This window comes from Rhinoderma darwinii, chromosome 8 (assembly GCF_050947455.1).
Source record: "Rhinoderma darwinii isolate aRhiDar2 chromosome 8, aRhiDar2.hap1, whole genome shotgun sequence".
Classification (NCBI taxonomy): Eukaryota; Metazoa; Chordata; class Amphibia; order Anura; family Rhinodermatidae; genus Rhinoderma; species Rhinoderma darwinii.
In genome coordinates, this window is record NC_134694.1 from 64,833,931 (window position 1) to 64,858,769 (window position 24,839).

The window sequence follows — 24,839 nt, forward strand, 5'->3', positions numbered from 1 at the left end:
TGCGAATTATGTGCGGCATTGATGCGGACAGTGTCTGCAGAATTCTGCCACGTCTGAACATGCCCTTACAGAGATCTCAAAACCGTCCTAAGTTACTGTAATTCTTGATGCTCAGTTGCGTCAGGACCATGGGGAGAATGGTGTGCAGCAGTGCTAGGCTCCGAGAAACCACCGTCCACACTGGATACTACTTTTTTTTTTTTAATTAAAGAGATACAGAGCATACAGGAGATCTCAGCACTGGTCAGACACAGTTACAGGCAGAATACAATATAATTACACCCAGTGATTCATAGGTGACCAATTCCCAGATAGTAGTCCTTCTTTTTCCTCCTCTTCTCTATTTGGACCACACCACCATGAACGCATCTCTCCGCTATCACTCATCTGTAGATATTGTCTTCAATTAGTAAAAGCATGTAATGCTCAAACAATTATTTCAGCAGAGAAGGTATTTCTACCTTCAAACTTTTAATGAATGGAGAGATGGACTCATCATTTAAGATTTTTTTAATTTTTTTTGTTAAAGGGGTTGACCCAAGTTTTAATGTTATCCTCTATCCACAGGATAGGGGATAACATGCTCATCGGTGGGGGTCTGACTGCTAGGACCCTCTTGATTTCTCTGTCCATATACGGACAGTGACATCAGGGGAAACTCTTGAAGCGGAATCCCCGTCCACAGCGCTGCAGACGCTGTGTTTGGGGATTCCACTCCAGAAGCTCCTGTCGTCTGTGTCCATTTATGGACAGTTGCAAAAATATCTTGAGGACAGCATCCGTATAGCAAAGGAGTAAAAGTGCTTTATTAACACATCCCAATAACAAAGTGCTCCTGCGGAGTCGAAACGTAGCACTTTGTTATTGGGATGTGTTAATAAAACACTTTTACACCTTTGCCATACGGATGCTGTCCTCAAGTTTTTTGCATCTATTTATTGTCCAGAAGGGATCTCTGGACTTGGAATTTGCATCCCGCCGTAATCAAGTGGAGATATTCCGACCAAGTGAGTGCTGTGGATAACCAGTTTACCATTTATGGACAGTCACGTCATTGGCTTCTCCTGGCGTGGAATCCCCGGTCAGAGAATATGGACAGAGAAATCAAGTGGCGCGCTCCAGGAGCAGAATCCCCGGCCACATAGGGATTCCGCTCCTTCTGGGAGCTACAATGGAACTAGTAGACAGCAGAGCAGGGAGATACCTCCCTGCTCTGCTATAGTGACATCGCTACCACTGTAGCAGCGGTTGCTAGCGGTGCCGCCACGCATGGGGGGGGTTCGGCGCGGGCGCCCTTATGTCCGGTGTCGCCGCTATGGCTGCTACAGCAGTAGCGACGCCACGGAGTGAAGAAGCGCCTGGGCGGAAAGGCGACTACCGAGTCGCCGGGCCTGGGCGCTTCTGAAACAAGCAGGGGAAGGGAGCCAGCGCAGGGCCCACTTCCACCTGGCTGGAGTGATGCGCCCTGTGCAAAGGCACAGGTCGCACACCCCTAAAGTCAGCCCGCCTCCAGGATCCTCCCTGCAGCAACTCCACTCTAGCCGCTCCTGTAGTAAATCTACTAGAATGAAGTTCCTATTCATTTCAGCAGTGACCCGTCTAGATTGGAGTTTTTCCGAGCAAGTCCTCCCTCCAGCAACTCCAATCTAGTCACCTCGCTAGTAAATTGTCTAGAATGGAGTTTCTGTAGGGAGGACATACCAGGAACAACTCAGCCTGTTCGGCTCATGCCCGACTGCGCATGTCTCTCAATTCTCATTCCGAAGCCGCCACTTCCTCATCCGCCCCCGACAAATCTAATTGGTGCTCTGCCTTTACGTGGCTCTTTCATTGGGTGTTTTCTAGGTAAAACGAGCGACCAATAGGATTCAGAGCGCGTTTTACAGTTGTATTGGTAGCAGTTCTTCTGTGGGTGTGGTGCCGGCTGGACGTGACCTGTGGGAGTGAGCGGCGGCGTCTAGTGATTGGGACCCGCTCAGTGTATTCTAATAACGATTGCCCTCACAGTGAGTTTATTCCTTCATTATAACGCTCCTAGCTCTTCCTATAAGCTAGTCTGTAATTGGCGGGGCTTCGGTAGAATCAATGTTACATGTGGGCTGTGCGTGACCTGTGTAGTACGGGCTTTACTATTGATAATCACCTGATATTTAGTGGCTTACATATGTGAAGACTTTGCATACAGCGTTCAGTGTGGTAAGCCATGTTTCTGAGCACGGTTACTGGCATAGGATTGGAGTTCTGTTAAAAGATATTCAAGTTTTAGGGCGGGGTGTAGAGGTTGCTGTTCCACCCGTGCCCTGGAGTGAGGGGGCTCAAAAGATTCCTCTACCACCTACGAGACCGTTAGGGTTTCCAAAATGTTTACTAATGGCTGAAAATGAGGGAGATTACCATAAAAAGCAGTGCTCACTTATGTCTTCCCCTTGTGTTACATCGCTGAAGCTCCAGCAGCACTACTGGTGATTGTTTACATGTATGTGACGCTGCAGCCAATCAGAGGGCTCGGAGATCATGTGTTGTATTTCCGGCATCACGCCAGAAATACGATCAGTCACCACTAGACCCTCGGGCTGCAGCGGTCATGTGCTACATGTAAACAATGTGCAGAAGTGTCGCATCAGCGCTAGATCACAGGGGGCAAGGACGGGCGGGTGCTGCTTCTACGGGTGATTTCTCCTATTTTCAGTCATCAGCAAAACCTTTTTCAGACCCTGAATAACCCCAATAAAGATACGTGATCCTTTGGGACCCGGTTACAGTTTTTGCATCAGGGTCTAAGTTACTTCTTCACAAATTTGACTTATTCAAGTGTTTCAGCACCAATTCCCAGACCCCTGTGCCACATACAGACTGTACAGTGGGAATGTATAGGTGTTCTCATCCATGCTGACCAGAGGAGCGTCATAAGATACCACAACGTCCGTGATCTAGGATCAGATCCCTATTCCAATAATTATTTGTCCAGCTTGGACACTTAGCACTGAACAAACAAATCTAAGAATAGGAATCTGAAATAATGAACAATCTGGTCACTTGTATCACGTAACTGGTCTTCATATGAATGACACCCCCCCCCCCCCATACATTCTCACTGTACTGATGGTTTACAATGCACTGAATTACCCTAGTTACATGTTGACACTTGTTTTTTTGCATGTAAAATAAACTCTGAAACATGACTAATCACTTCAATTTGTTTTCTATGCAATTTCCCTAATAACGCACACCCCATAGTAAATGTTTCTCCTACTCAGCTGTGACGACTTCCACATGGGCCATGCATCATTACAAAGTCAACACTTGTAAGTGTCTTGGATATTTAGCAGTCTAATAAAAAATTTAAACTAGTATGTTCATTGCTCAAAGGAAATGGTCACACGTGGCATATGTGATATGGAAATTCAGCAGCACCTACTGTTACTGTAAAGGGGATGAGGTTTGATCAAATTCCAGAAAAATTCTTTACAAAATAATTGCATAAACTGACCTGCGGACCGTTTTCGAAATCCACAGTAATTAGATTTTTTTTTTTTTTTTTTTGCGGAATTGGAGCACATTTGTTGCAGAATTTTCCTACTGATTTCAATTGTCAAGTCAAATTCCCCATCAAATGGCAATTGTGGAATTTGCTGCTATTACGCAGCGTATTTACAGCACATACCACTAGCTACAGAAAAAAACTCTTCTCCCATAGCCCTGCTCCTTTGTGTGGTGTCTGTACAGATGGCCTCCTGTGACGAAGTTTCTTTACACGTGACCGCTGCAGCAGACATCTGACGAAACGTCATCGCAGGAGGCCGGCTGAATGGAAACCAGCTGGAGGAGCAGATATATGTAGTGATGGGAGAGCCAGGAGAGGTGAGTAAAGAAGCAGATAATCCGCCCTATCGCCAACTAAACCTGATTTTGTATATTCCGGCGTATTTCCCTGCGGTTTCTGGGTTGGATATGCAGTGGAATTTTCCGCAGTATATAAACTCCTTTGACTATACACTTAGTCCTATAGAAACTAAGGACTGTACAGTTAGGGGGTCTGTCCTAACTGCTGGTAGGCATTTTATGAATATCTGTATTTCACCCCTACAATAATAGATCGCAATGTGATGTCCCCTAGTGGGAGTAAAAGATTAAAGGGATTGTCCATGCACTGTGGGGTCAGACACCTGGGCGGCGTAACAGATTGGCTGCCTCCGGATGTTATGAACGGTATGCAGTATTTGGAGCTGGAAGCAGATGGCTCCAGCTACTGCATAGCGGCCGTGCTGTAGAACTAGCTCTGCTCCTATTCACTTGATAGAAGAGCGGCAGTACTGCAACTCATCCGCTATTCCGTTACCGGAGCCATCTGCTTCCGAATACTGCATAACCTTCATAACATCTGGAGGCAGCTGGTCTGAGTGGGGTCAGGGTCTCGGACCCCCCCACGATTGTATACTGATGTCCTATCCTGCGGATAGGTCATCAGTTGTCCGTATGTGGACATCCCCTTTTAAAATTTCTTATAAAAAAAAAAGGGGGTTTAACGTAAGTGTACTATTTTTCTTTTCCTATAAAAATTGGCTTTATTGTGGGAAAGTGTTAGGGGGGGGGGGAACAAAAACCTATAACCATTTGGTATCCCTGCAATTGTAACGCCTCAAATAATAAAGTTAACATGTTTATACCGCACACTGAATCATAAAAAACAAACAAACGTGGAATTTCTTTATACCTTCATTCTTCCACTGCAAAAACGTGCCCTATCTCTTACATAAGGAGATGGGCGCTATAATGTAGATGACAGCAGTGCTTTTTATTTAGAAAAACTATCTATTTTTAGCTTTATGCTAATGAGTTTCTTAATGCCCATGTGGGCGTGTTTTTACTTGAGACCAAGTGGGCCTTGTACCTCTAGAGGAGTGTGACGCTGACCAATCAGCGTCATGCACTTCTCTCCATTAATTTACACTGCACTAGTGATACAGCTATATCGCTATGTGCAGCCACATAAACACACTAACGTTACTGCAGTGTCCTGACAATGAATATACATTACCTCCAGCCAGGATGTCATGTGTAGTCAGAATCCTGACACGTCTGAATCTTTTGTATGAGATTTCTAGCAAGGCAAACGTAATCTCGCAAGATTACGATGTAAACTGTCATTTAAAACGAGATTACGTTTTCCTTGCTGGAAATCTCACAAAAGATTCAGAAGTGTCAGGATTCTGAATAAACATCACGTCCAGGCTGGTAGTGATGTATATTCATTGTCAGGACACTGCTGTAATGTTAGTGCTTGTGTATGTGGCTGCACATAGCGATATAACAATATCGCTATTGCAGTGTAAATGAATGGAGAAGTGCATGATGCTGCTTGGTCAGCGTCATACACTCCTCTGTACAACGCCCACTTGGTGTAAAGTAAAAACATGCCCACTTGGGCATTAAGAAACTAATTAGCATAAAGCTAAAAATCTCTCAAAGTGGTAAAAATAGTTTTTCTAAAAAGCACTGCTGTCGCCTACATTATAGTGCCAATCTCCTTATGTAGGCGATAGATAGGGAACTTATAATGTGGTGACAGTCTCTTTAAGTAATAAATTCTATGTACATCAAAATAGTGCAATTGAAAAATATAACTTGTTCCACAAAAATCAAGCTGCCATTCAAAAGTTTTGGCTCCATATAAAGTAGTGCAAAAACGAAATAAATTCCTTCCGTCCTCAGTTCTCCCACGAATGACACTTATCACCTATCCACAGGATGGGTGGTAGGTGTCTGATCGCTGGGGCAGCCAACGCAATATTCTGCTATCTCAGTCAGTCCCATCAAGTTGAATGGAATGGTAGCGCACATGTCCGACTGTAGCTTCATTCAAACCGTGGACTCGTGATCGGTGGGGGTCCCAGTGATCAAATACTTACCACCTATCCTGTGGATAATTGTCATTTTGTGAGAACCTCTTTTACGCTAATATAAGCTTGGTCCTCAAAGGCTGTTAAAGTGATACTGTCATGACCGACAATTCTATTTTAAAATATTATTGGAAGGCTTTATAATATTTTTAGTAATTTGTGTTTTTTTTTGTTTTTTTTCAGGTTGCAAAACTAAAAATCCATATAGTTTTTTCACACTATTTAGTTGCGTTCATATTTAAACCTGGAGGGACCTACCCAAAAAACAGCCAGAGTGGCAGTAGGCACCAAAAGCCCCTTGCATCAGCTGCAGCGTATGGCACTAAAGGACATAAATGGCCCAAGTGTGAACACTGCACTGAAACACCCGCTGGGTTCACTTAAAAGGTGGGTAAGTGAACCTGGATGGCAGTCTTCACTACAGTGCAAATCACGGTTTGGAAAAGACAATCTGGAAAAATATGTAGATTGTGGTTTTACTGGATCTAGTAGTGAGCAAAAAAGAATGAATATTTGCACAGACCTCACAAATACTCCCCTGACCCTTCAAGATGAAAGGAGTCTCTGTAAGACGGAAGTCTCGGTGCTGAGTGTCCTGAAGAACAATGATGGAATAGTAGCTCCTGTTTTAAGTAAAGAACATTTGCCAGGTGAAATTCAGTTCTCTTCTCCTGGTTGCCATCCAGTATCTAAAGCTTTGGGCGTCTCCAATATGTCCCTGTCCTACTTTGCAGACCCCACAGTTCCTTGCGAGAGTGAGGAGCAGGAGTCTGCAGAGGTCTCCTCCATTGACAGTGACAAATATTTTAGCACTCCAATGCCATCAAAAGGTGTCAAGAAAAAACTTACCCCTGTTATGGAAGTGGATTTTGAATCCAATATGTCAGAGGAATGGCAACATCGAGACAATGTAAACCGGATAGATATGTTTCACAAGAACGCATATTGTGCAGATGTCTCGTCGCATGAAACTCCAGCAAAGACTCCACTATATAGAAGTTTCTTTGCTGCCGAATGCCAAGAAATAGTTAATCAGATAAGGAACATAGGAACCGATGTGAAGAGTCCAGGAAAACGTAAAGTGGAAGAGTTTGATTTGTCTATGATTGATGCAGAACCTCCTCCATATGAATGTACACCAATGAAGTCCATGCTAGCCTGTGAAGTCTCTAAAATGATGTGCTCTCTGGAAAGTAGCCCCTTCATAGAAGGGCGATCACTATTTGGCGTTAGTCTTCTGGATCTCGAAAAGACTGAGCAACTTAACGATTGTAACTTATCTGAATGTGGCATTAAAAACAACAAAGGACATTCTGTGAGCAACGCTGAAGGGCTTTCTCATTTCAGTGATCGGCTAGAAGGTGTAAGTATTAAGAGGCAGAAGACCAAACCACTTGAGATGGACTGGGGATTAGATCATCTTAGTCAAGTGAATGCAATAATAACTTTACCAAAAGTGTTAGACCGTTTAACACCAGAAACATCTGCTAGTGAGTCTTTGCATACCTGTGCCGCTAGCAAGTGTTGTGATGAAGGGATAACTGCAGTCCTCTCCAGCAATGCGCTTCAAGCGGAACACAAGCTCTCTGACCGTGTAACAGAACCGCCGATGTTTATGCCGGATATGGCTGTCGCCCTGAACATCAGCCGAGTGATTAAGACTTCACCACGTGCTCCAGTCAGTACCAATACCAGTCTTGCATCAATGCATGAAGGGAATATCACAGGCTGCCTTAGACGTTCAAGGGAAACTGATGTACGTAAACTTTGTGCCAGTACTCCACAGGACATTGTAACAAATTATGATGATCCTACTAATGCCACTCATGTGATTGATGTAAATATGGCATCTACCAATACCAGACAGAGTGTTACATCAATACATGAGGAGATGACTACAGCAAATGCTACTCATGTGGCACCGTTTCAATCACCTATCTCTAATACAACACAAGATATACCATCCATTCAAGAGGCCTATATAGCTAATACCACACATTTGGTTGACATGGCAGAGCTGCACTCTGGTAGTACTACACAGGACATTGCCTCAGTGAATGAGGATGCCATGTCTGTCAATACTACCCAGACTATGGATGCTGTGCCGCAATCTGCCAATACCACACAGGACGTGACACCAATGCATGATGTGGTTGCATCCGCCAACACAACGCAGTTAATTGAAACGGAACCGCTCTTTCCCGCAAACACCACACAAGACATTCCATCCATGCATGAGTGCAAACCGGCCAATACTACGCATGAAATTGAAGTGGTGCAGCAGACTTGTGTAAATACTACACAGGACGTTGCTTCAGTGCATGAGGCAGTCACAACGCCCAATACGACGCAGGTCATCGAAATTGTTCCCCAAGCTTCTGCGGATAGATCCCAGGATAATACTTCCACCCTTGATGACATCTCTACAACTCCTTGCACTCAGGATGTTGGAATAATGCCAAAATGTTTAGCGGAAGTTCTGTCATCTATTCCTGATCGTTTATTTAAACCAGTCACCCAGGCTTCCTTACATGCGGTTCTGGATGTGCCAGCTCAGCATGGTGTTGTGGTCAGTGACCTAAACCTCCCTGGTACTACAGGAACAAACCAATCTGTTTCAAACTTTTGTTATGATTTGAATGGAGAAGCTAAAAAGGACTTGGGGATGATAAACATTCATACACCTTTCTCCAACCTTGACCCTACACAAGAAACTTTAGAGGGCGCTGAAGCCAAAGAATTTCCGTTTGTAGAGCTGGAAGACAAAACATCGGTTGATTTGACTCGTGCAACTATTGACCCCAGTACACTGGTCGGGCCGCTTGCCCCGGCTAAACTAAATGTTACAGAAGGGCACAAATTGGAAGGAAATGAGCACCGAAACTGCATCTCAGAAATGGCTACCTCCAAGAAAGAAGTGGATGTCTGCAAAGAATTGAGGAATCCACCATTGCTCTCAGAATCTTGTAGCATGATCCAGGATGAAGAAAATGCTCACGATGCGAGTGTCTTTTCTATTGGATCCCTTTCTTTTGTCACCTCTACACCTGTTCCTGGTTTAAATAATTTTCAGTTTCTGAAATCTTGCAAAGATTCTGTGCCACACGGCCCAAACACATCCATCGGTCCTGTATTAGATGAATCTGCAAACGAGGTCCCAGGAGAACAGGCAATGAACCATCATGACAAAGGAAAACCACCTTCACGTGTATCATTTCTCCCTCTTAGTATACAAAGGAGCACAGTTCCTCCACCACAGGCAATGCCAAAACCAATACCTTCAACATCTGGCATCCCATCAGCGCGTCGATCTTTAGCGCTGTATCAGAATCTGGCAAAGGAACCAGCAGTCTCTAAAGTTGCACCAATGGGCATACCAGGAAGAAGTCTGATACGCCCCCCACTGAACCGCCAAAGTTTGCCAAGGGCTTTCCAGGGAAACCCAAATCAAGGCATGAAGGGCACCGGAGGAAGTATAACCCAGCTTACTGGAAACCGATTCAGACCTCCTAATGCTACTGCTGTTGTAAAGGTTTGTAGATTATTGACTTCTGTTTTTACTATAAGTGAACCTGTCATGATGAAGAAGCTGCTTATGTCTTAGTTTTTTTTTTTTTTTGTTTTTTTTTTTAAGCTTTGGGAGCTGAGCACATATAGGGCATGTTTAGACGTGGCAGGAATTTTTGCATATTTTGCATATTTGACAGTTCAGACATTGCAGATTTCACGGCAGACTTGCCACAGATTTCAGGCTTTGAATTGCAAAGGCTGAATCTGTAATGAAAATATGGCAGCCATGCATGCTGTGAAATGATTTCTGCACCGCAGCCTATTTTCCTCAACTACTTTTTACCTATAAAGCCATAGAAAGTAATGGCAGTCTGTTGCAGAATTCCGCAGCAATTCCACCCCAAAAATCTCATTTATTTTTTTTTTTTTTAAACCTATTCATAGGGCATCTGGGAGAATTGGGGCATGTTCCATTGCATAATTTACTACGTATCTTCCCCCCCCCCCCCCCCTAGAAGCATTGCTTCTGGTTAAGAGTATGGTGCTGTACAGAGGCATCTCCCAGGGGCATGCAGAGTGCTTACAGCTCCACGTTCATGGAACTTTATACTTAATCGTGACTTACCTTACAGAACTGTTTATCGGCTCCCCAGCTGTAAAACCTCACAAATCTATTGTATTTTAGACAGGCATTGTGAAACCAGTCAGATTCTTCTGCAGGTTTACTTATTTTTTTCTTTTCTTATAAATGATGTTTAGATTTCTCTATTTTTCAGACCAAGTCACAGCTGCCAATGGCCCCCTCTGTCAAGCCACCTTCTCGATTGGTGGCACCAGCTGCTAATGTTCGTCTCTCTATTGGAGGTCAAAATGCTGCCGCAAGCCTACCCGATACACCAATTAGTGGGACTGTTTCAGGTGTGCGTCCACCAATATCAAGTGTTGAGACTACAGCTTTCCCAAAGGAAATTATTATTTTATATATTGAACAAATTTTTTTTTTTTATAGTAACTTAATTTCCCCTCAATAGGTATCAGAACCGGCCTCCAGAGAACAGGAACTCCCTCATTGCACCATCCTCTTCCGCAATCGCAAAAAGTCTTTCAGAAATGTAAATCTCACATCAAAGGTGAACAGAAATGAACTATTTAAAATATATTTTGTTGAAGAGTTTGAGTAAACTTTAGTCCTGTATAGTTTGTTATAGGTGAATTTGCTGTTTAACCCGTTAGTGACCGCCAATACGCCTTTTAACGGCGGCCACTAGCAGGCTTTATTCTGATGCATATGCCTTTTTACGGCACTGCATCAGGATAAAGTAAACAGAGCAGGGAGCCGTCAAATCTCCCTGCTCTCAGTTGCCAGAGGCGGCTGGGGGCGTCCCTGCTCTGCCGGGTGAGATCGCTATTAGTATCATCTCACCCGTTTAACCCTTCAGATGCGGTGCGCAATAGCATGCGCCGCATCTGAGTGGTTTTGGAGAGAGGGAGGGAGCTCCCTCTCTCTCCCACCGACACCCGGCGATAAGATCGCAGAGTGTCTCTCTAATGGCAGCCGGGGGCCTAATAAAGGGACCTAGGTCTGCCTGGAGCGAATGCCTGCTAGATCATGCCGGAGGCATTACCTAGCCGATGCCTGTCCGTTTTAAACGGACAGGCAGTAATACAAAAGTATTGCAGTGTATTATAATAGCGATCGGAGAATCGCATATTAAAGTCTCCTAGTGGGACTAGTAAAAAAGTTTAATAGTTAATTTAAAAAAAATATGAAAAACCCACTTTTTCCCCTTACAAACTGCTTTACTATTAAAAAAACAAAATATAGGAAAAGTTAAGCATATTTGGTATCGCCGCGTCCGTAACGACCCAGACTATAAATCTATTACATTATTTAACCAGCACGGTGAACGCCATAAAAAACGATGGAAAAATTGCTGTGTTCTGTGAATCCTGACTTAAAAAAACCGTGATAAAAAGTGATCAAAAAGTCGCATCTACTCAAATGGTACCAATAAAAACGACAAGTCTTCCCGCAAAAACAAAGCCCTCATACAACCGCATCGGCGAAACAATAAAAAAGTTATGGCTCTTCAAATATGGAGACACAAACATATAATTTTGAAAATAAAAAAGCGTTTTTACGGTGTGAAAGTATTAAAACATACAAAAACGATACAAATTTGGTATCGTTGCAATTGTAACAACCCGCTGAATAAAGTCATTGTGTTTATATCACACGTTAAACAGCATAGATTTAAGATGCAAAAAACAGTGGCGAAATTTCAGTTTTTCTATTCCCCTCCCCACACAAAAAAAGTTAATAAACGTTAATCAATATATAATATGTACCTCAAAATGGTGCTATTACAAAACACAAATTGTCCCGCAAAAAGCAAGACCTTATACAGCTATGTCGTCGCAAAAATAAAGTTATAGCTCTTGGAATGCGACGATGGAAAACCGTAAAAATGGCTTTGTCATTAAGGGGTTAAAATGGTCACGTTGCAAAAATAAATACCTCTTTATGACATCACTGCAGTTAATTTGTGTTTTTTTTTTTTTTTTTAAGGCTTTATTCACACGAACGTGTTAAACGTCCGTGTGACGGCCGTTGAAACCACGGCCATCGCATGAACCTATATAATTCAATGTGGCTGTTTACACGGCCGTTATCTCAACGGACCATGTGAAAGATCTGTGAGAAAATAGGACATGTCCATTTTTTTTTTTTTCCTTCACGCATCCCTCCATAAACTAGTCAATGGGGGATGCATGATATCTCATCCCGCAGCGCAGGGCACGGATGGACCTAGTACGTGAAAAACTGCAGTTTTTCACGTCAGAGATGCGCAACGTCTATGTGGATCAGGATTTGAGCATTTTTGAGTTCACTATTTCTATGTTACAGGATTACCTACAAAGAAACTTCAGAGAGAACATCCTACATTCGCACCTCAAAGAGAAATTGGCTCAATAAAAGCTGGAAGCATATTTATAAGATCCGCTGCAAAACTGGAAGCTCTTGCACCAAACTTCACAAAAGAACCTGCCCCCGTTCCAGCCAGTATTAAACCTAGTTCATCCCCAAACCACACTGTACAAGCCAAAGCAGAGAAGTTTGAATATTTACTATCATCAGAAGATGGTGCAAGCATTCCAGCTGCTTCTACCGGTATGTAAACCTAATAGAGGATTTCCAGCTAAAACCTAAATTGGGCCTCATATTAATAGTAAATTAGAGTTTATAGTAATTCTAAAATGTGTTCCTTACAGTTTCATGTTTTGCAGCAGCCATTCTTGGAAAGTACAGCCATATTAGCTGTCAGGTTTGAATTTGCTTATGAACGACAGATGGTATGGTCACTAACTTTTCAAGAAACCACTACCACAATATACCATTATTGAACTCGCACGGTGGGTGCTGTAAAAAAATAGATTAAAAAGCCGATCGTTTTATGTTTTTGTCACCTTAGCTCTCAAGTAATAAGTGATCAAAGTTTTATGTTCCAATAAATTATAGCTCGTCCCGCAAAAAAAAAGCCCTCACACCTCTCAATCGACCAAAAAATACTACCGTGTTTCCCCGATAGTAAGACACCCCCGATTGTAAGACGTATCGGGGGTTTCAGGGGGTCGGCTAATATAAGCCGTACCCCGAAAGTAAGACATATGTCTTATTTTCGGGGAAACACGGGGGTATTGCCGCCTCCTGCCCACTTCCGCGCCGCCCCCCTCTCCATACGTCACCGCGCCGTCCTGTGATGGCGCGGGTACTGAGACTGTACCCACGCGATCAGCGGCAGGAGCACGGCTGTTATACACAGCCTGGCTCCTGCTGCAACTGCCGGAATCGAAGCGCGCGCCGATTCCGGCGGTTTAACCCATTAAATGCCGCTGTCAATAGTGACAGCGGCATTTAATGTGTTTGACAGAGGGGGGAGCTCCCTCTGTCACCCGATCGGCGCCCCCGCAAACAAATCGCGGGTCGCCGTCGGGTTTCCATGACAGCCGGGGGTCTAACAAAGACCCCCAGGTCTGCCTTCAGCATCTGCCTGTTAGGCGATGCCGGAGGCATGACCTAATAGGTTGCCTGTCAGTTTTACACTGACAGGCAATAATGCTTCGGTATACTAAGTATACCAAAGCATTATATATGCGATCGGCACATCGCATAGTGAAGTCCCCTGGTGGGACTAAAAAAAAAAAATGTAAAACAGTTAAAGTTTGTGAAAAAAAAATAATAATTTGACAATTTTTTTCCAATATAAGACATACCCCGAAAGTAAGACATAGTGGGGCTTTTGGGGATAAAAAGAAAGTAAGACACTCTTACTTTCGGGGAAACACGGTAGTTATGGCTCTCAGAATTTTGTGAAACAAAGCTTTTTTTTTTTTTTTTTTTTTTTTTTTTTTCTTTTGTGAAAGTTCAAAACATCTATAAATTTGGATCACCATAATCTTATTGAGCCTCATAATGAAGCTAAGTTGTAGTTTAAAGTACTAAAAACCAAACCCAAAAAACAATGGCGGAATCAGTTTTTTCCTCCAATTTCAGCCTGCAAATGTTTTGTTTGTTTGTTTACCAGTACATTACGTGGTACATTAAATGGTGTCAAGAGAAACTAAAGGTCCTCCTGCAAAAAATAAGTCCTCACACCGCTCTATTGACCAAAAAAGAAAAAAGTTATGGCACTTGGAAGGCGGGGAGTGAAAAAGCAAAAAATCGATCAGTCCTGAAAGGGTTCATTTCTAATGAGAATTTATGACCACATGTGGGATATTGCTGTACTCGGGAGAAATTGCTTTACAAATGTTGGGGTGCCTTTTCTCCTTTGTGAAATTTAGAAATTCAACATTTTAGTGGGAAAAATGTTGAGATTCACTTTCATGGCCTAATTCTAATAAGTTCTGCAAGAGACCTCTGGGGTCTAACTGCTCACCATACCCCTAAGTAAATTAGAAAAAAGGAACACGGCGCCACAGAGGCCAAGTCAGGATTTGATAGATGATGAGAATAAGGTGGATGCGACAATTACGCTCACCTCGGGTGGTGGACACCATAGGTGTCACACGAGATAGAAATGATTATATCAACAACAAAATTGAAGATTGGACACCGATCCAACCTCCAACCAATAACAACAATATTTTGAATAGGAAAACTTTTCTCCCAATACACCTCACTAAATCAGCAATTCGGTTCAAATCCTCACCTAGGATCCACCCGGGCACCAAATCTACCACCTTCGATACTCCCTGCCGTGGTCCCGTCCAAACACCAAATATTTCTAAACAACCAATATCAACCACCATCAGGCCACCCCCGTTAGTCCCAACCACCCTTGGATCTCAGACCCCCAATACCCCACGGAGTATTGCACCAAATCATAAACTCCCAGGCCCTATCCCACAATTCGCTTTCAAATTTTGTGACTTGGACGCACACCTCATTCTTCATAACCTCCTTCCTAGTACTCCCCTAGGGCTTTCCCCTAACCATTCAATATCTAGTAATAACACTCTTACTCCCGATTATTCACCATCCCTCCTGGATCTTACTACCCATTTTGTTGGATCCTCCCCTATATTGATTCCCCAAAACTTTCCTCCTTGTCCAGGTCCAACCAACCTCACTAACCCCCCAACTTTTTTAGGCCTTCCCCTTGTTCCTACAATGCCGCCTATCATGTCCACTTGCCAAGCCCATAGGGGCAATTAACCCCGTCCCAAACCATAAACTTGTATTTTCCAATAGTACAAAGAACACATTCAAAAAGAAAACTAGGGTTAGATGCAGAGGGGGGAGACACCGCTCCAAGAATTCCACCACTGTCATTAAAGAAAAAACACAAACCAATCTAACCAAAATCTTCAATCTATCTAAATTCACCCCTAGTATAGACGAAATTAGCCTACTATCCAAGGGACTTTCATTCTGTCCCACCTCGTCCCATGATGGTTTCGATCTATTCATGGATCTAAACAAATTCATGCGGAAAATGACCCTACTTCGTCACTTTGCTATCTCCCCATCAGTGACTCTACCTAACCAGACCACAACAGTTAGCACTACACCTGTTATGACTGACCTCCATCCCAAATCTTCTTTTTATCCCTTACACCATAGGGGTCCGGCCATAGAAACCTTCTCCAATCTGGTGAGCAGTGATTTAAAAACCATCCAACATTGTAGTACCCCCAGGGATAATCTATCCCTTTCCCAACGGAGAGCCTTAAAAAACCTACAGACTAACCAGAACATAGTAATCAGACCTGCGGATAAAGGGGGAGGCATAGTCCTACAAGACAGATCTGAATATTTAAAAGAAGCTCATAGATTACTGTCAGACACTCTGTATTATGAAGAACTCAAACACAATCCAATTCCTGAATTTGCAATAGAATACAAACTATTGATAGAGACCGCATTTACCAAAAACCTGATATGCAAAAAAGAAAAAATGTTTCTGACTGTTCCGTTTCCAACCATCCCATTCATGTATCACCTTCCCAAAATTCACAAAGCCCTCCTCAACCCGCCAGGCCGACCAATAATCTCAGGAATAGGCTCCCTGACAAGTAACCTATCACATTTCGTAGACATTCACCTCCAACCTCTAGTTTCCAAATTACCTTCCTTTCTTAAGGATTCGACACACCTCATAAGGGATCTTTTTCAACTACAGTCAACCTGTGACATAACCAATATAAATTTTCTTACAGCGGACGTATCCTCATTATACACTAATATTCCACACACAAAGGGTGCACAAGTCACCTTAGATTATCTTGCAACAGACTTGCGATATCCAAATACACAGATCAATTTTATTATGGAATGTGTAGATTTTATTCTAACCCATAATGTTTTTAATTCAGATGGAAAATTTTACAAACAAATAAAGGGATGTGCAATGGGGACACGGTTTGCCCCCTCATATGCAAATTTATATATGGGGGCCTTCGAGGAAGCCCTCATACTCGGTGAACATGCTTTTAGAGATAGAATCTTGTTTTATAGACGTTTTATCGATGACCTGTTTTTTTATATGGAAGGGCGACTCTGTCACTGCCAGCGATTTTATAGAGCTTTTAAATAATAATACCTTTGGCCTCACTTTTACTCATAACTTTTCAGACACAAACATTGACTTTCTAGATCTAACGATTGGAAAGAAAAACGGCCTTTTTACAACTAGGACTCATTTTAAAATGGTTGACGTAAACCGCTATCTCGATTTTAAAAGCGCACATTATCCCCCATGGCTTAGAAACATTCCATTCGGACAATACCGAAGAATTAGGAAGAATTGTTCTGATAATTTAGCCTTTGACCAAGAATGTGGGATTTTAAACCAGAGATTTTTAGAGAGGTTTTCCAAAAAGTCTCATCAAAGGCCAGGAGTCTGACACAAAAAGAATGTATCCAAGTGAAACCTACAAACACTAAGTCAAAATCAAATTGTGAGAGGGTTAAAACCAATTTCATAACTTCATTTAACAAAGGGAGTAAGACCATAGCTACCATTTTCAAAAAACACTGGCACATTCTGACAAATGACCCTTTCTTGAAACCCTTGATACCAGATAAACCTAACATTACATACAGACGGGCGAAAACAATAAAAAAACTTAACGGTTTTGGCACCGCAAAACCGCTTCAAACCAGACATTGTGCCTAATTTATGTTCAAGAGGCCCCACAATCCTCCAGGTCCTCCTTACAGTCCATTAGCACACTAGGGCCACATGTGGGATATTTCTAGAAACTTCAGAATCTGGGTAATATTAAGCTGTTTTCCTGGTAAAACCTGTGTTACAGAAAAAGTATTAGAAATTAATTTCAGCAAAAATAATTAGTAAACTTCACCTCTGCTTTAATTCCTGTAAAATGCCTAAGGGGTTAAACTTTCTGAATGCAGTGTTGAATACTTTGAGGGGTGCAGTTTTTAAGATTAGGTTATCTATGGGGTCTTACTAACAAATAAGGTGCTCAAAGTCCCTTCAGAACTAGTCTCTTAAAACAAAACAAAAAAAGCCTTTTGAAAAGTTCTTGAAAATGTGAGACATTTCTGCTAAAGTCCGAAGTCATGTAACGTCCTAGAAAAATAAAAGGACGCTCAAACGATGCAAACGTGAAGTGGGCTTATGGGAAATGTCAATTGGTAACGATTTTGTGTGGTATTACTATGTTTTACAAGCAGATACATTCAAATTTAGAAAAATGCCAATTTTCTCAGTTTTGGGGTTTATCACAAATACTGAATTTATCGACCACATTTTTCTACTAACCTAGAGTACAATATGTCACGAGAACCATCTCGGGAACGCTTTTACCTATCCAATGTCTTTGTCCTGAAGGCTAAAACCGGCTTAGACCTGAAGGGGTTAATGTCCCCTAAAAGGTTTGGTACGCTTTAACTTGCTGACAAAATGAGTCTGTTCTGAGAAGAGATATGGCTGCACTTGTCAGTTGTCCTCTTTGCATCTCTTCTGCGAAAAATGGTAATATCTGAGTAAATAAATTTAAATTATGGAAAGATTTTGGTTAGCTATTACTCCTCATTCACTATTCTATAGCAAGCTTTATACTTTGGTGCATATCCTATCCTTGATGGTGAGACTCCTATTTATAAAGTGCTTCTGTGTAAAGAGAAGCAGTTACCAGTTGTGGTACTAGATGATATTGTTTTTATAAATGGGTCTTTTCATAGGGATGTTCTACTCACGGGTATCTTATGTATAAAGTATTTTCCTGGTTTACTGAAGCGGAGTTTAGACTTTAAAGTCTAAGATCACATTTATCTCTAACTGCTTGACGTCCTTAGCGGCTGGACGTTGCCACATCATGACTAGCATAGAGGTCATGCTGATCGTGTGGGCACAAAAATACACAATCAGGGCAACAGCTGTAATACAAAACCACGTCCCCATGGGATACATTTTACCATATCCACAGGATATGCCATAAAAGTCAGATAGGTACAGGTCCCAGAGGTGGCCCCCTAAACCCCGACCACTTTCTGGTTGGGTGTTACGGAAACAGCCGAGTGCTCGCTGAGCTACGCTGTTTCCGTAACTCCCTTAGAAGTGAATGGGTGTTACTGAAACCCTGTAGCACGGTGAGCTACGCTGTCTGCGGAACTCGGTAGCTACGGGGACAGCGTAGCTCAGTGGGCACTCTGTTTCCGTCACTCCCTACCACCTAACCAGGATGTGGCTGGGAGGCAGCGGGAGCAGAGTGGTCTAGAACTGGATTTATTTATTTTTCCCCTCCATCTCATATAAAATTTTATTTTGCCAAAGTTAAACGGTAATGTAAATACACCAAATATGGCACCTACATAAGTACAGATGTAGCGGTCTTTTATCTTGACTTCACGCATTAAATACAGTAACAAGATCCCTTATTTTCCAAAGGCTTTTGTGTGATATCGCACTGCAGCGTAATATCCGTCAAGCTAAAGATGGCTACATCTGTACGACTCGTCCCCCAAAAAACACTCTCTCAAACGACATCGAATATTAGTTGAGTGCCAGGATGCAAAGAGGAGAAGAAAAGTCAGGACATTGTTCTGTACCCAAGGCCGAAATTGGGCTGGTCCTTAAAGAGAACCTTTCACCTGCACATATGTGTGCAGCATGTAATTGGAAGGGCTGCACAAACCCTGGGGCACTTTACTTTTTTTTTTCTCCTACCCTCCACCATCTAGTTATCAGTGCTGTTATATTTGGTGCCCAATATTTAAATAACCCCCTGAACTGTCAATGGGGTGTAATGGGAAGGGGGCGTGTAACATCGCTGTGACACTGTCCAACCAGCTATAGACAGTGCCACAGCAAGAGCTGGAGAGGAGAGCGTATGCATGCACAGCTTGGAGCTGTGTGTGCTCGCTCTCTTCAGCAGACAAGGACAAGACTGATCTCTCATGAGGGATCAGTCTTGTCCTTGTCTGCCAAGAGCTGAAGAGAGCATGTGTGCGCATGCAGGTCTGTGTGGCACACACTCTCCTCTCTCCAGCTCTTACTGTTGCACTGTCCGTAGCTGATTGGACAGTGTCACCCCGTTGGCCCCCCACGAAAAATAGCAGGGTGCCGATGGTTGCTACTGCAACCAGGAAGCCTAGCAACGACTTCCTAGTCGGCCAAGTACGGAAGGAAGCCTATTGGGTCCTGCCAAAGGCAGGACCTAATAGACTGTTTTAAAATGACAGCTACAATACACTGCACTACACAAGTAGTGTATTGTACTTAGGATCAGAAGATCAGATCTTCAAGTCCCCAAGTAAGTGTTAAAAAAAAAAAAAAGAGTTGTAGAAAAATAAATAGAAGTTTCATCTAAAAACAATCGCCCTGTTTCCCTGATAAAGTCCCTTTTTATAATTCCAAAAAAATGAGGAAAAAAAATAAATATATACATAATAGGTATCGCCGTGCTCTTGTCGGCCTGAACTATAAAAATCATTAGTTATCTCGCACGGTGAACACCGTCAAATAAAAAAACAATGGCAGAAATTCCTATTTTGGTCACGTGGTTTCCAAAAAAATGGATCAAAAGCCGCAAGTACCCCAAAATGGTACCAATAAAAACTAAACAAAAAACAAGCCCTCACTTCGCTCTGTGGACAAAAAAATTAAGTTGTGGCTCTTGGGATATGGTGACACTAAAACATAACTAAAGTGTTTTTCATTGAGCAAAAGTAGTAACTTCATAAACTTGGTATTTTCATAATCGTATCGAACCGCAGAATAAAGTAAACCTATTTATACTGCACAGAGAACGCCGTTAAAAATTTAGAAAGTGACAATTTCTATTTTATGGCCTCACCTCCCAAAAAAATCGCATGTAGCCCAAAATTATACTAATAAAATCTACAGCTCGTCCTGTGAATCAAGCGCTCACACAGCTAAACGGAAAAATATGAAATTATGACTCTCAGAACGCAATAATGCAAAATTACAGCCCAGACTAATTTTATGTGCAGCAGTTCTTTGCCTAAAACCCCATGTCCTCATACGCTAGCCCCCACCGGTAGACCCTAGGCTAGTGACGAAGTCAAAGATTAGGCAATGCTGGAGTGCAGATGGTTTCTACAATACCACAGACACCGTTTAGAAGTGCAACTCCTGCACCCAAAAATCTGGCCTGTGCATAAAGGATTGGTTCAAAGCATACGTCACTATCCATGGATAATTAATTTTAATAATTTACCCCATTATTACATCATCCTATTATGGCCTGATGCACTCCGCCCAGCGTACATATGCCCCCTAATTTATAAACTGAAACACCAGTAAAACACTAAACAAAACTGCTACCAAGCAAAATCTGCTCTCCAAAAACCAAATTCTAGACCTAGCAGTGTGCCCAAACAGCAGTTTATGACCACAAATGGGGTATTACTGTACTCTCTGGAGAACCTGCTTAACAATTTATGGGGTGTCTCCAGTGGTGCAAACTGGGCAAATCACATTGGGCACTGAAATAGCATATCTGTGGAAAAATTGCAATTTTCAATATGCAACATCTATTGTGTACTAATTTCTGCAAAACCTGTGGGGTCAAAATGCTCGCTACACACTAAAGGAATTTATCATGTTTAAAGGGGTGTAGTTTCACAAATGGGGTAACTTCTCGGTGGTTTTCACTGTACTGGTACCTCCGAGCTATGCAACACGGCATCAGACCAACTTTGTAAAATCTCCATTCCAAAAACTAAATTGCGCTTTTTCCCTTTAGACCCTTGCCTTGTGTCCAAATGACCGTTCACAACCACATATGGGGTATTTTGTTACTCAGGAGAAATTGTGTAACTAATTTTGGGTTGTCTTTTCTCCTGCATTCCTTGTGGAAATGAAAAATGTATGAGCTAAAACTACATATGGGGGGGAGGAATATTTTTCATTTTCACGTCCCAATTCTAATAAAATCTATAAAGCACTTGAGGGATCAAAATGCTCACTATACCCCTCGAGTTAAATTTGAGATGAAGTTTCCAAAATGGGATCACACCTGGGGAATTTCTACTGTACTGGTACTTCAGGGGCTCTGCAAATGCGACATGGCCCCCAGAAACCAATTCTGCAAAATCCAAATTGCGCTCCTTCCCTTCTGAGCCCAGCCGTGGGTCCAAACCGAGTTTATTACCACATGTGGGGTATTGCCGTAATCGGGAGAAATTGCTTTACAAATGTTGGGCTGCTCTTTCTCCTTTTTTTTTACTTGTAGTAATTGAAGATAATCTACCTTTTCTGAAAGAACCTATATATTTTTTAGACTACCTTCAAAAAACCTGTGGGGTTAAAATGCTAACTATACCACTAGAAAAATTCCTTTAGGGGTGTAGTTTCCAAAATGGGGTCCCTTTTGGGGGGGGGGGGGGGTTTCGACTGTTTGCACCACAGAACCTTTTCAAACTGGACATGGTGCCTAAAATATATTCTAATTAAAGGAGGCCCCAAAATCCACTAGGTGCTCCTTTTGCTTTTGGGGCCGGTGTTTCAGTCCATTAGAACACTAGGGCCATGTGTGGGATGTTTCTTAACTGCAGAATCTGGGCAATAAATATTGAGATGCATTTTTTTCGGTTAAACTCTTGTCTAAACGCCTGAAAGGATTAAAACGCTTTGTAAATGCTGTTTTGAATACTTTGAAGGGTGCAGTTTTCAAAATGGGGTGATTTATGGGGGTTTCTAATATATGGGCTCCTCCAAAGCCACTTCAGAACTGAACTTGTTCCTGAAAATACCGTGTTTTGAAATTACTGCTAAAGTTCTAAGCCTTGTAAACGTCCTAGAGAAATTATAAAAAACTTTCAAAAAATGATGCTTAACATAGTAGCTGTTTGGAGTGTGTGACTATCTGTTTTACAAACAGATACGTTTAAAATTAGAAAAATAATTTAGCAAATGTTCTCAAATTTTTGTCTTTATCACAAATAAGCAATGAATTTATCAACCAAATTTTTCCACTAACAAAGTATAATATAATATGTCACGAGAACCATCTCCGAATCGCTTGGCTAGGTAAAAGCATTCCTAAGTTATTACCAGTGTCAGATTTGAGAAAATGGGGTTGGTCCTGAAGGGGTTAAGGACAAATTTTTTATGTATCAAAGTGCTTCTGAGACTCTCGTGACACTGTATTTTTAGTGGTATATTGTTTGTTTTTCTCTATTCAGAAAAAAATGTAAAGAACATTTGAAAAAAAATATATATTTTCCTAAATTTGAAATCCTTTGCTACTAAAATAGATATTACACAAATGTCTTCAAGAAAAAAGTTATGCCTTCATATTGATGTACTTTTTTTTTTTTTTTTGTATTATAAGGAACATACTCGCACGACTTATTTTGGAGCGTAAACGCCCGTATTACGCTCAAATACGCTTGCAAACTTTCCCAATGATGCCAATGGTAAATACTGTGTAAATTCAGCCGCATAAAAATCCGCATATATGCACTAAAGTGGCATGTCTCTTCTTGGTGTTTGTGGAGCTGGATTTCCATTGATGCTACAGAAAGATCAGAAACCTATGCTTTAAAATTCACTTGTGAACACCAAGATAGCTTTGAAAATCCGCTCCATAAATGCCTGGATTCAGAGTCTGTTTTCTCTAGAAATCGGCCTTGTATTTTTGTGCCTCTAACGTCTGCCATCTGAACATACCCTGGGTTTCTTAGCAGGCCTTTACGTTTCCAACAAAATGTGCAAAACCTAACCCCCCGGTGCATCTTAAAATTTTAACCCTTCTAACGTATTCAAAACGGCGTTTAGGAAATTTGTTAACTTTTTTTTTTTTTTTTAAGCAATTTTCATACTCGAAACCACTTAAAGGGGTATTCCGGGGAGAACAAGTTTCCCCCTCCTATCTCCGGCGCTCCCATAGAGTGAAAGGAGCAGCAGTGCATATGAGTGACCTGCCACTCCTTTGAAATGGGGGAGGTGTACAGGACCCCCATTCTCGTGATCGGTGGAGGTCTCCGCTGTCAGACACCCAACGATCAGCAAGCTACCCTCTATCCTATGGATAGGTAGTAACTTGTTCTAACCAGAATACCCCTTTAATATTTACCCAGATTCTGCAGTTTTCAGAAATATTCCATATGTGATCCTAGTGTGCTACTTGACTGCAACACAGGCCTCTGAAATGAAGAAACACCTTGTGGATTCTGGGGCCTCCATTTTATTCAGGTGTTTTCCCGTCGCCACTTTAGCTTTGCAGAGGCATTGAGGTGCCAAGACATAAACGCTCTCATTTAGAAATCTACACACCGAGGAATTTAGGGGTGTAGTGAGCATTTTGACCTCGGCAGTGTTTCATCAAATTTATTAGAGTTCAGCCATAATGTAATTTTAACTAAAAAATAAACTTCATCACCTGGATTATAGGAAGAAGGGTATCCCCAATATTTGAACCTTAATGCCTCCCTTAGTTTGGGAATACTCGGTCATGCTAAACTGGGCACACTGCATTGCCAAATTGGGATCATTCCCTTCTGAGCCATTTTGGTGCCCAATATGTTGCGCCCAGCTTGTGCCATCGGAGACACACACACTATGAATTGTTATGCGGGTTCTCCTGGGCACGGCACTATCCATAATATTGCTGTAATCTGCTGTCTGGATACTCTGCATGGCTCGCAAGAAAACCGCACGGTCAACAATTTGCATCACTGTGCCATGATTAGAGGTGCCATAATATTTGAAGCTCCAGAGAAGAGACCCTATTGTAATACTGCATAGAAATTTATTTCCCCCCCCCCCCCCCCACATTTACACCACTTTAGTGACTAATATATAGCTTCCAGCTTGTGCCACCAGAGACACACCCCATAAATTGTTGTGGGCTCTCCCCTGTGCAGAAATACCCTATATGTTGCTGTATGGGCACACAGCAGGGCTCAGACGGGGAGTGACATTTGGGGCCTACTTTGTAGATATAGGGTAATATAAGCTGTGGGGGTTTAAGTAAATTATTAATCGAGTAATGTGGGATAAAACAATCTTTCATGCAAAGTTCTGTTTTTGTTTTTCAGGGCATAGTGCCTTGTCTTATCCCTCTCTTGGACCACACTCCATCTCTTTTGGGACGTTCCCTTTTTTTGCAGTTTGGGGAACTCCGCTCGGAAAGTGTTGCTCTGGTACAATGTGTGGCCTTGCTTCCAGAAGTACTGGGATTCGCCGCTTCCTAGCCTCCAGGGAGGTTCCCCTCTGGCCTTTACGGTGATTAAGCATGTAGGCATTATACAATGCCATCCGTATGATGTGCATGGCCAGCTTCTTGTACCATATCAGCACTTGATCTGAGACCGGTCAACCCCCTCCCATGTACAGATTATAGTTCAGGATGCAGTCTGGCTTGGGGGTCACTGTACTAGTACCTCATACAGGGACAGGGGTGCTGCTATCACTGTATTGTGCTCAATAT

General features: G+C 42.3%; 1 protein-coding gene across 2 annotated transcripts in view; it reads left to right on the plus strand.

Moving 5' to 3' along the window:
• Nucleotides 1-1,867: 1,867 nt before the first annotated feature.
• Nucleotides 1,868-24,839, plus strand: part of LOC142659495 (uncharacterized) — a 31,620-nt gene continuing 8,648 nt past the window's right edge. The window contains exons 1-5 of one of the 2 annotated variants that reach the window (XM_075835682.1): nucleotides 1,868-2,006; nucleotides 6,084-9,432; nucleotides 10,187-10,328; nucleotides 10,442-10,540; nucleotides 12,319-12,582. In XM_075835682.1, the coding sequence (XP_075691797.1) occupies nucleotides 6,217-9,432; nucleotides 10,187-10,328; nucleotides 10,442-10,540; nucleotides 12,319-12,582 (3,721 nt within the window). In that variant the 5' untranslated portion in view covers nucleotides 1,868-2,006; nucleotides 6,084-6,216. Of the gene's footprint in view, nucleotides 2,007-3,754; nucleotides 3,862-6,083; nucleotides 9,433-10,186; nucleotides 10,329-10,441; nucleotides 10,541-12,318; nucleotides 12,583-24,839 lie in introns of those variants that run through there. The other variant, XM_075835683.1, reaches the window with a different exon arrangement.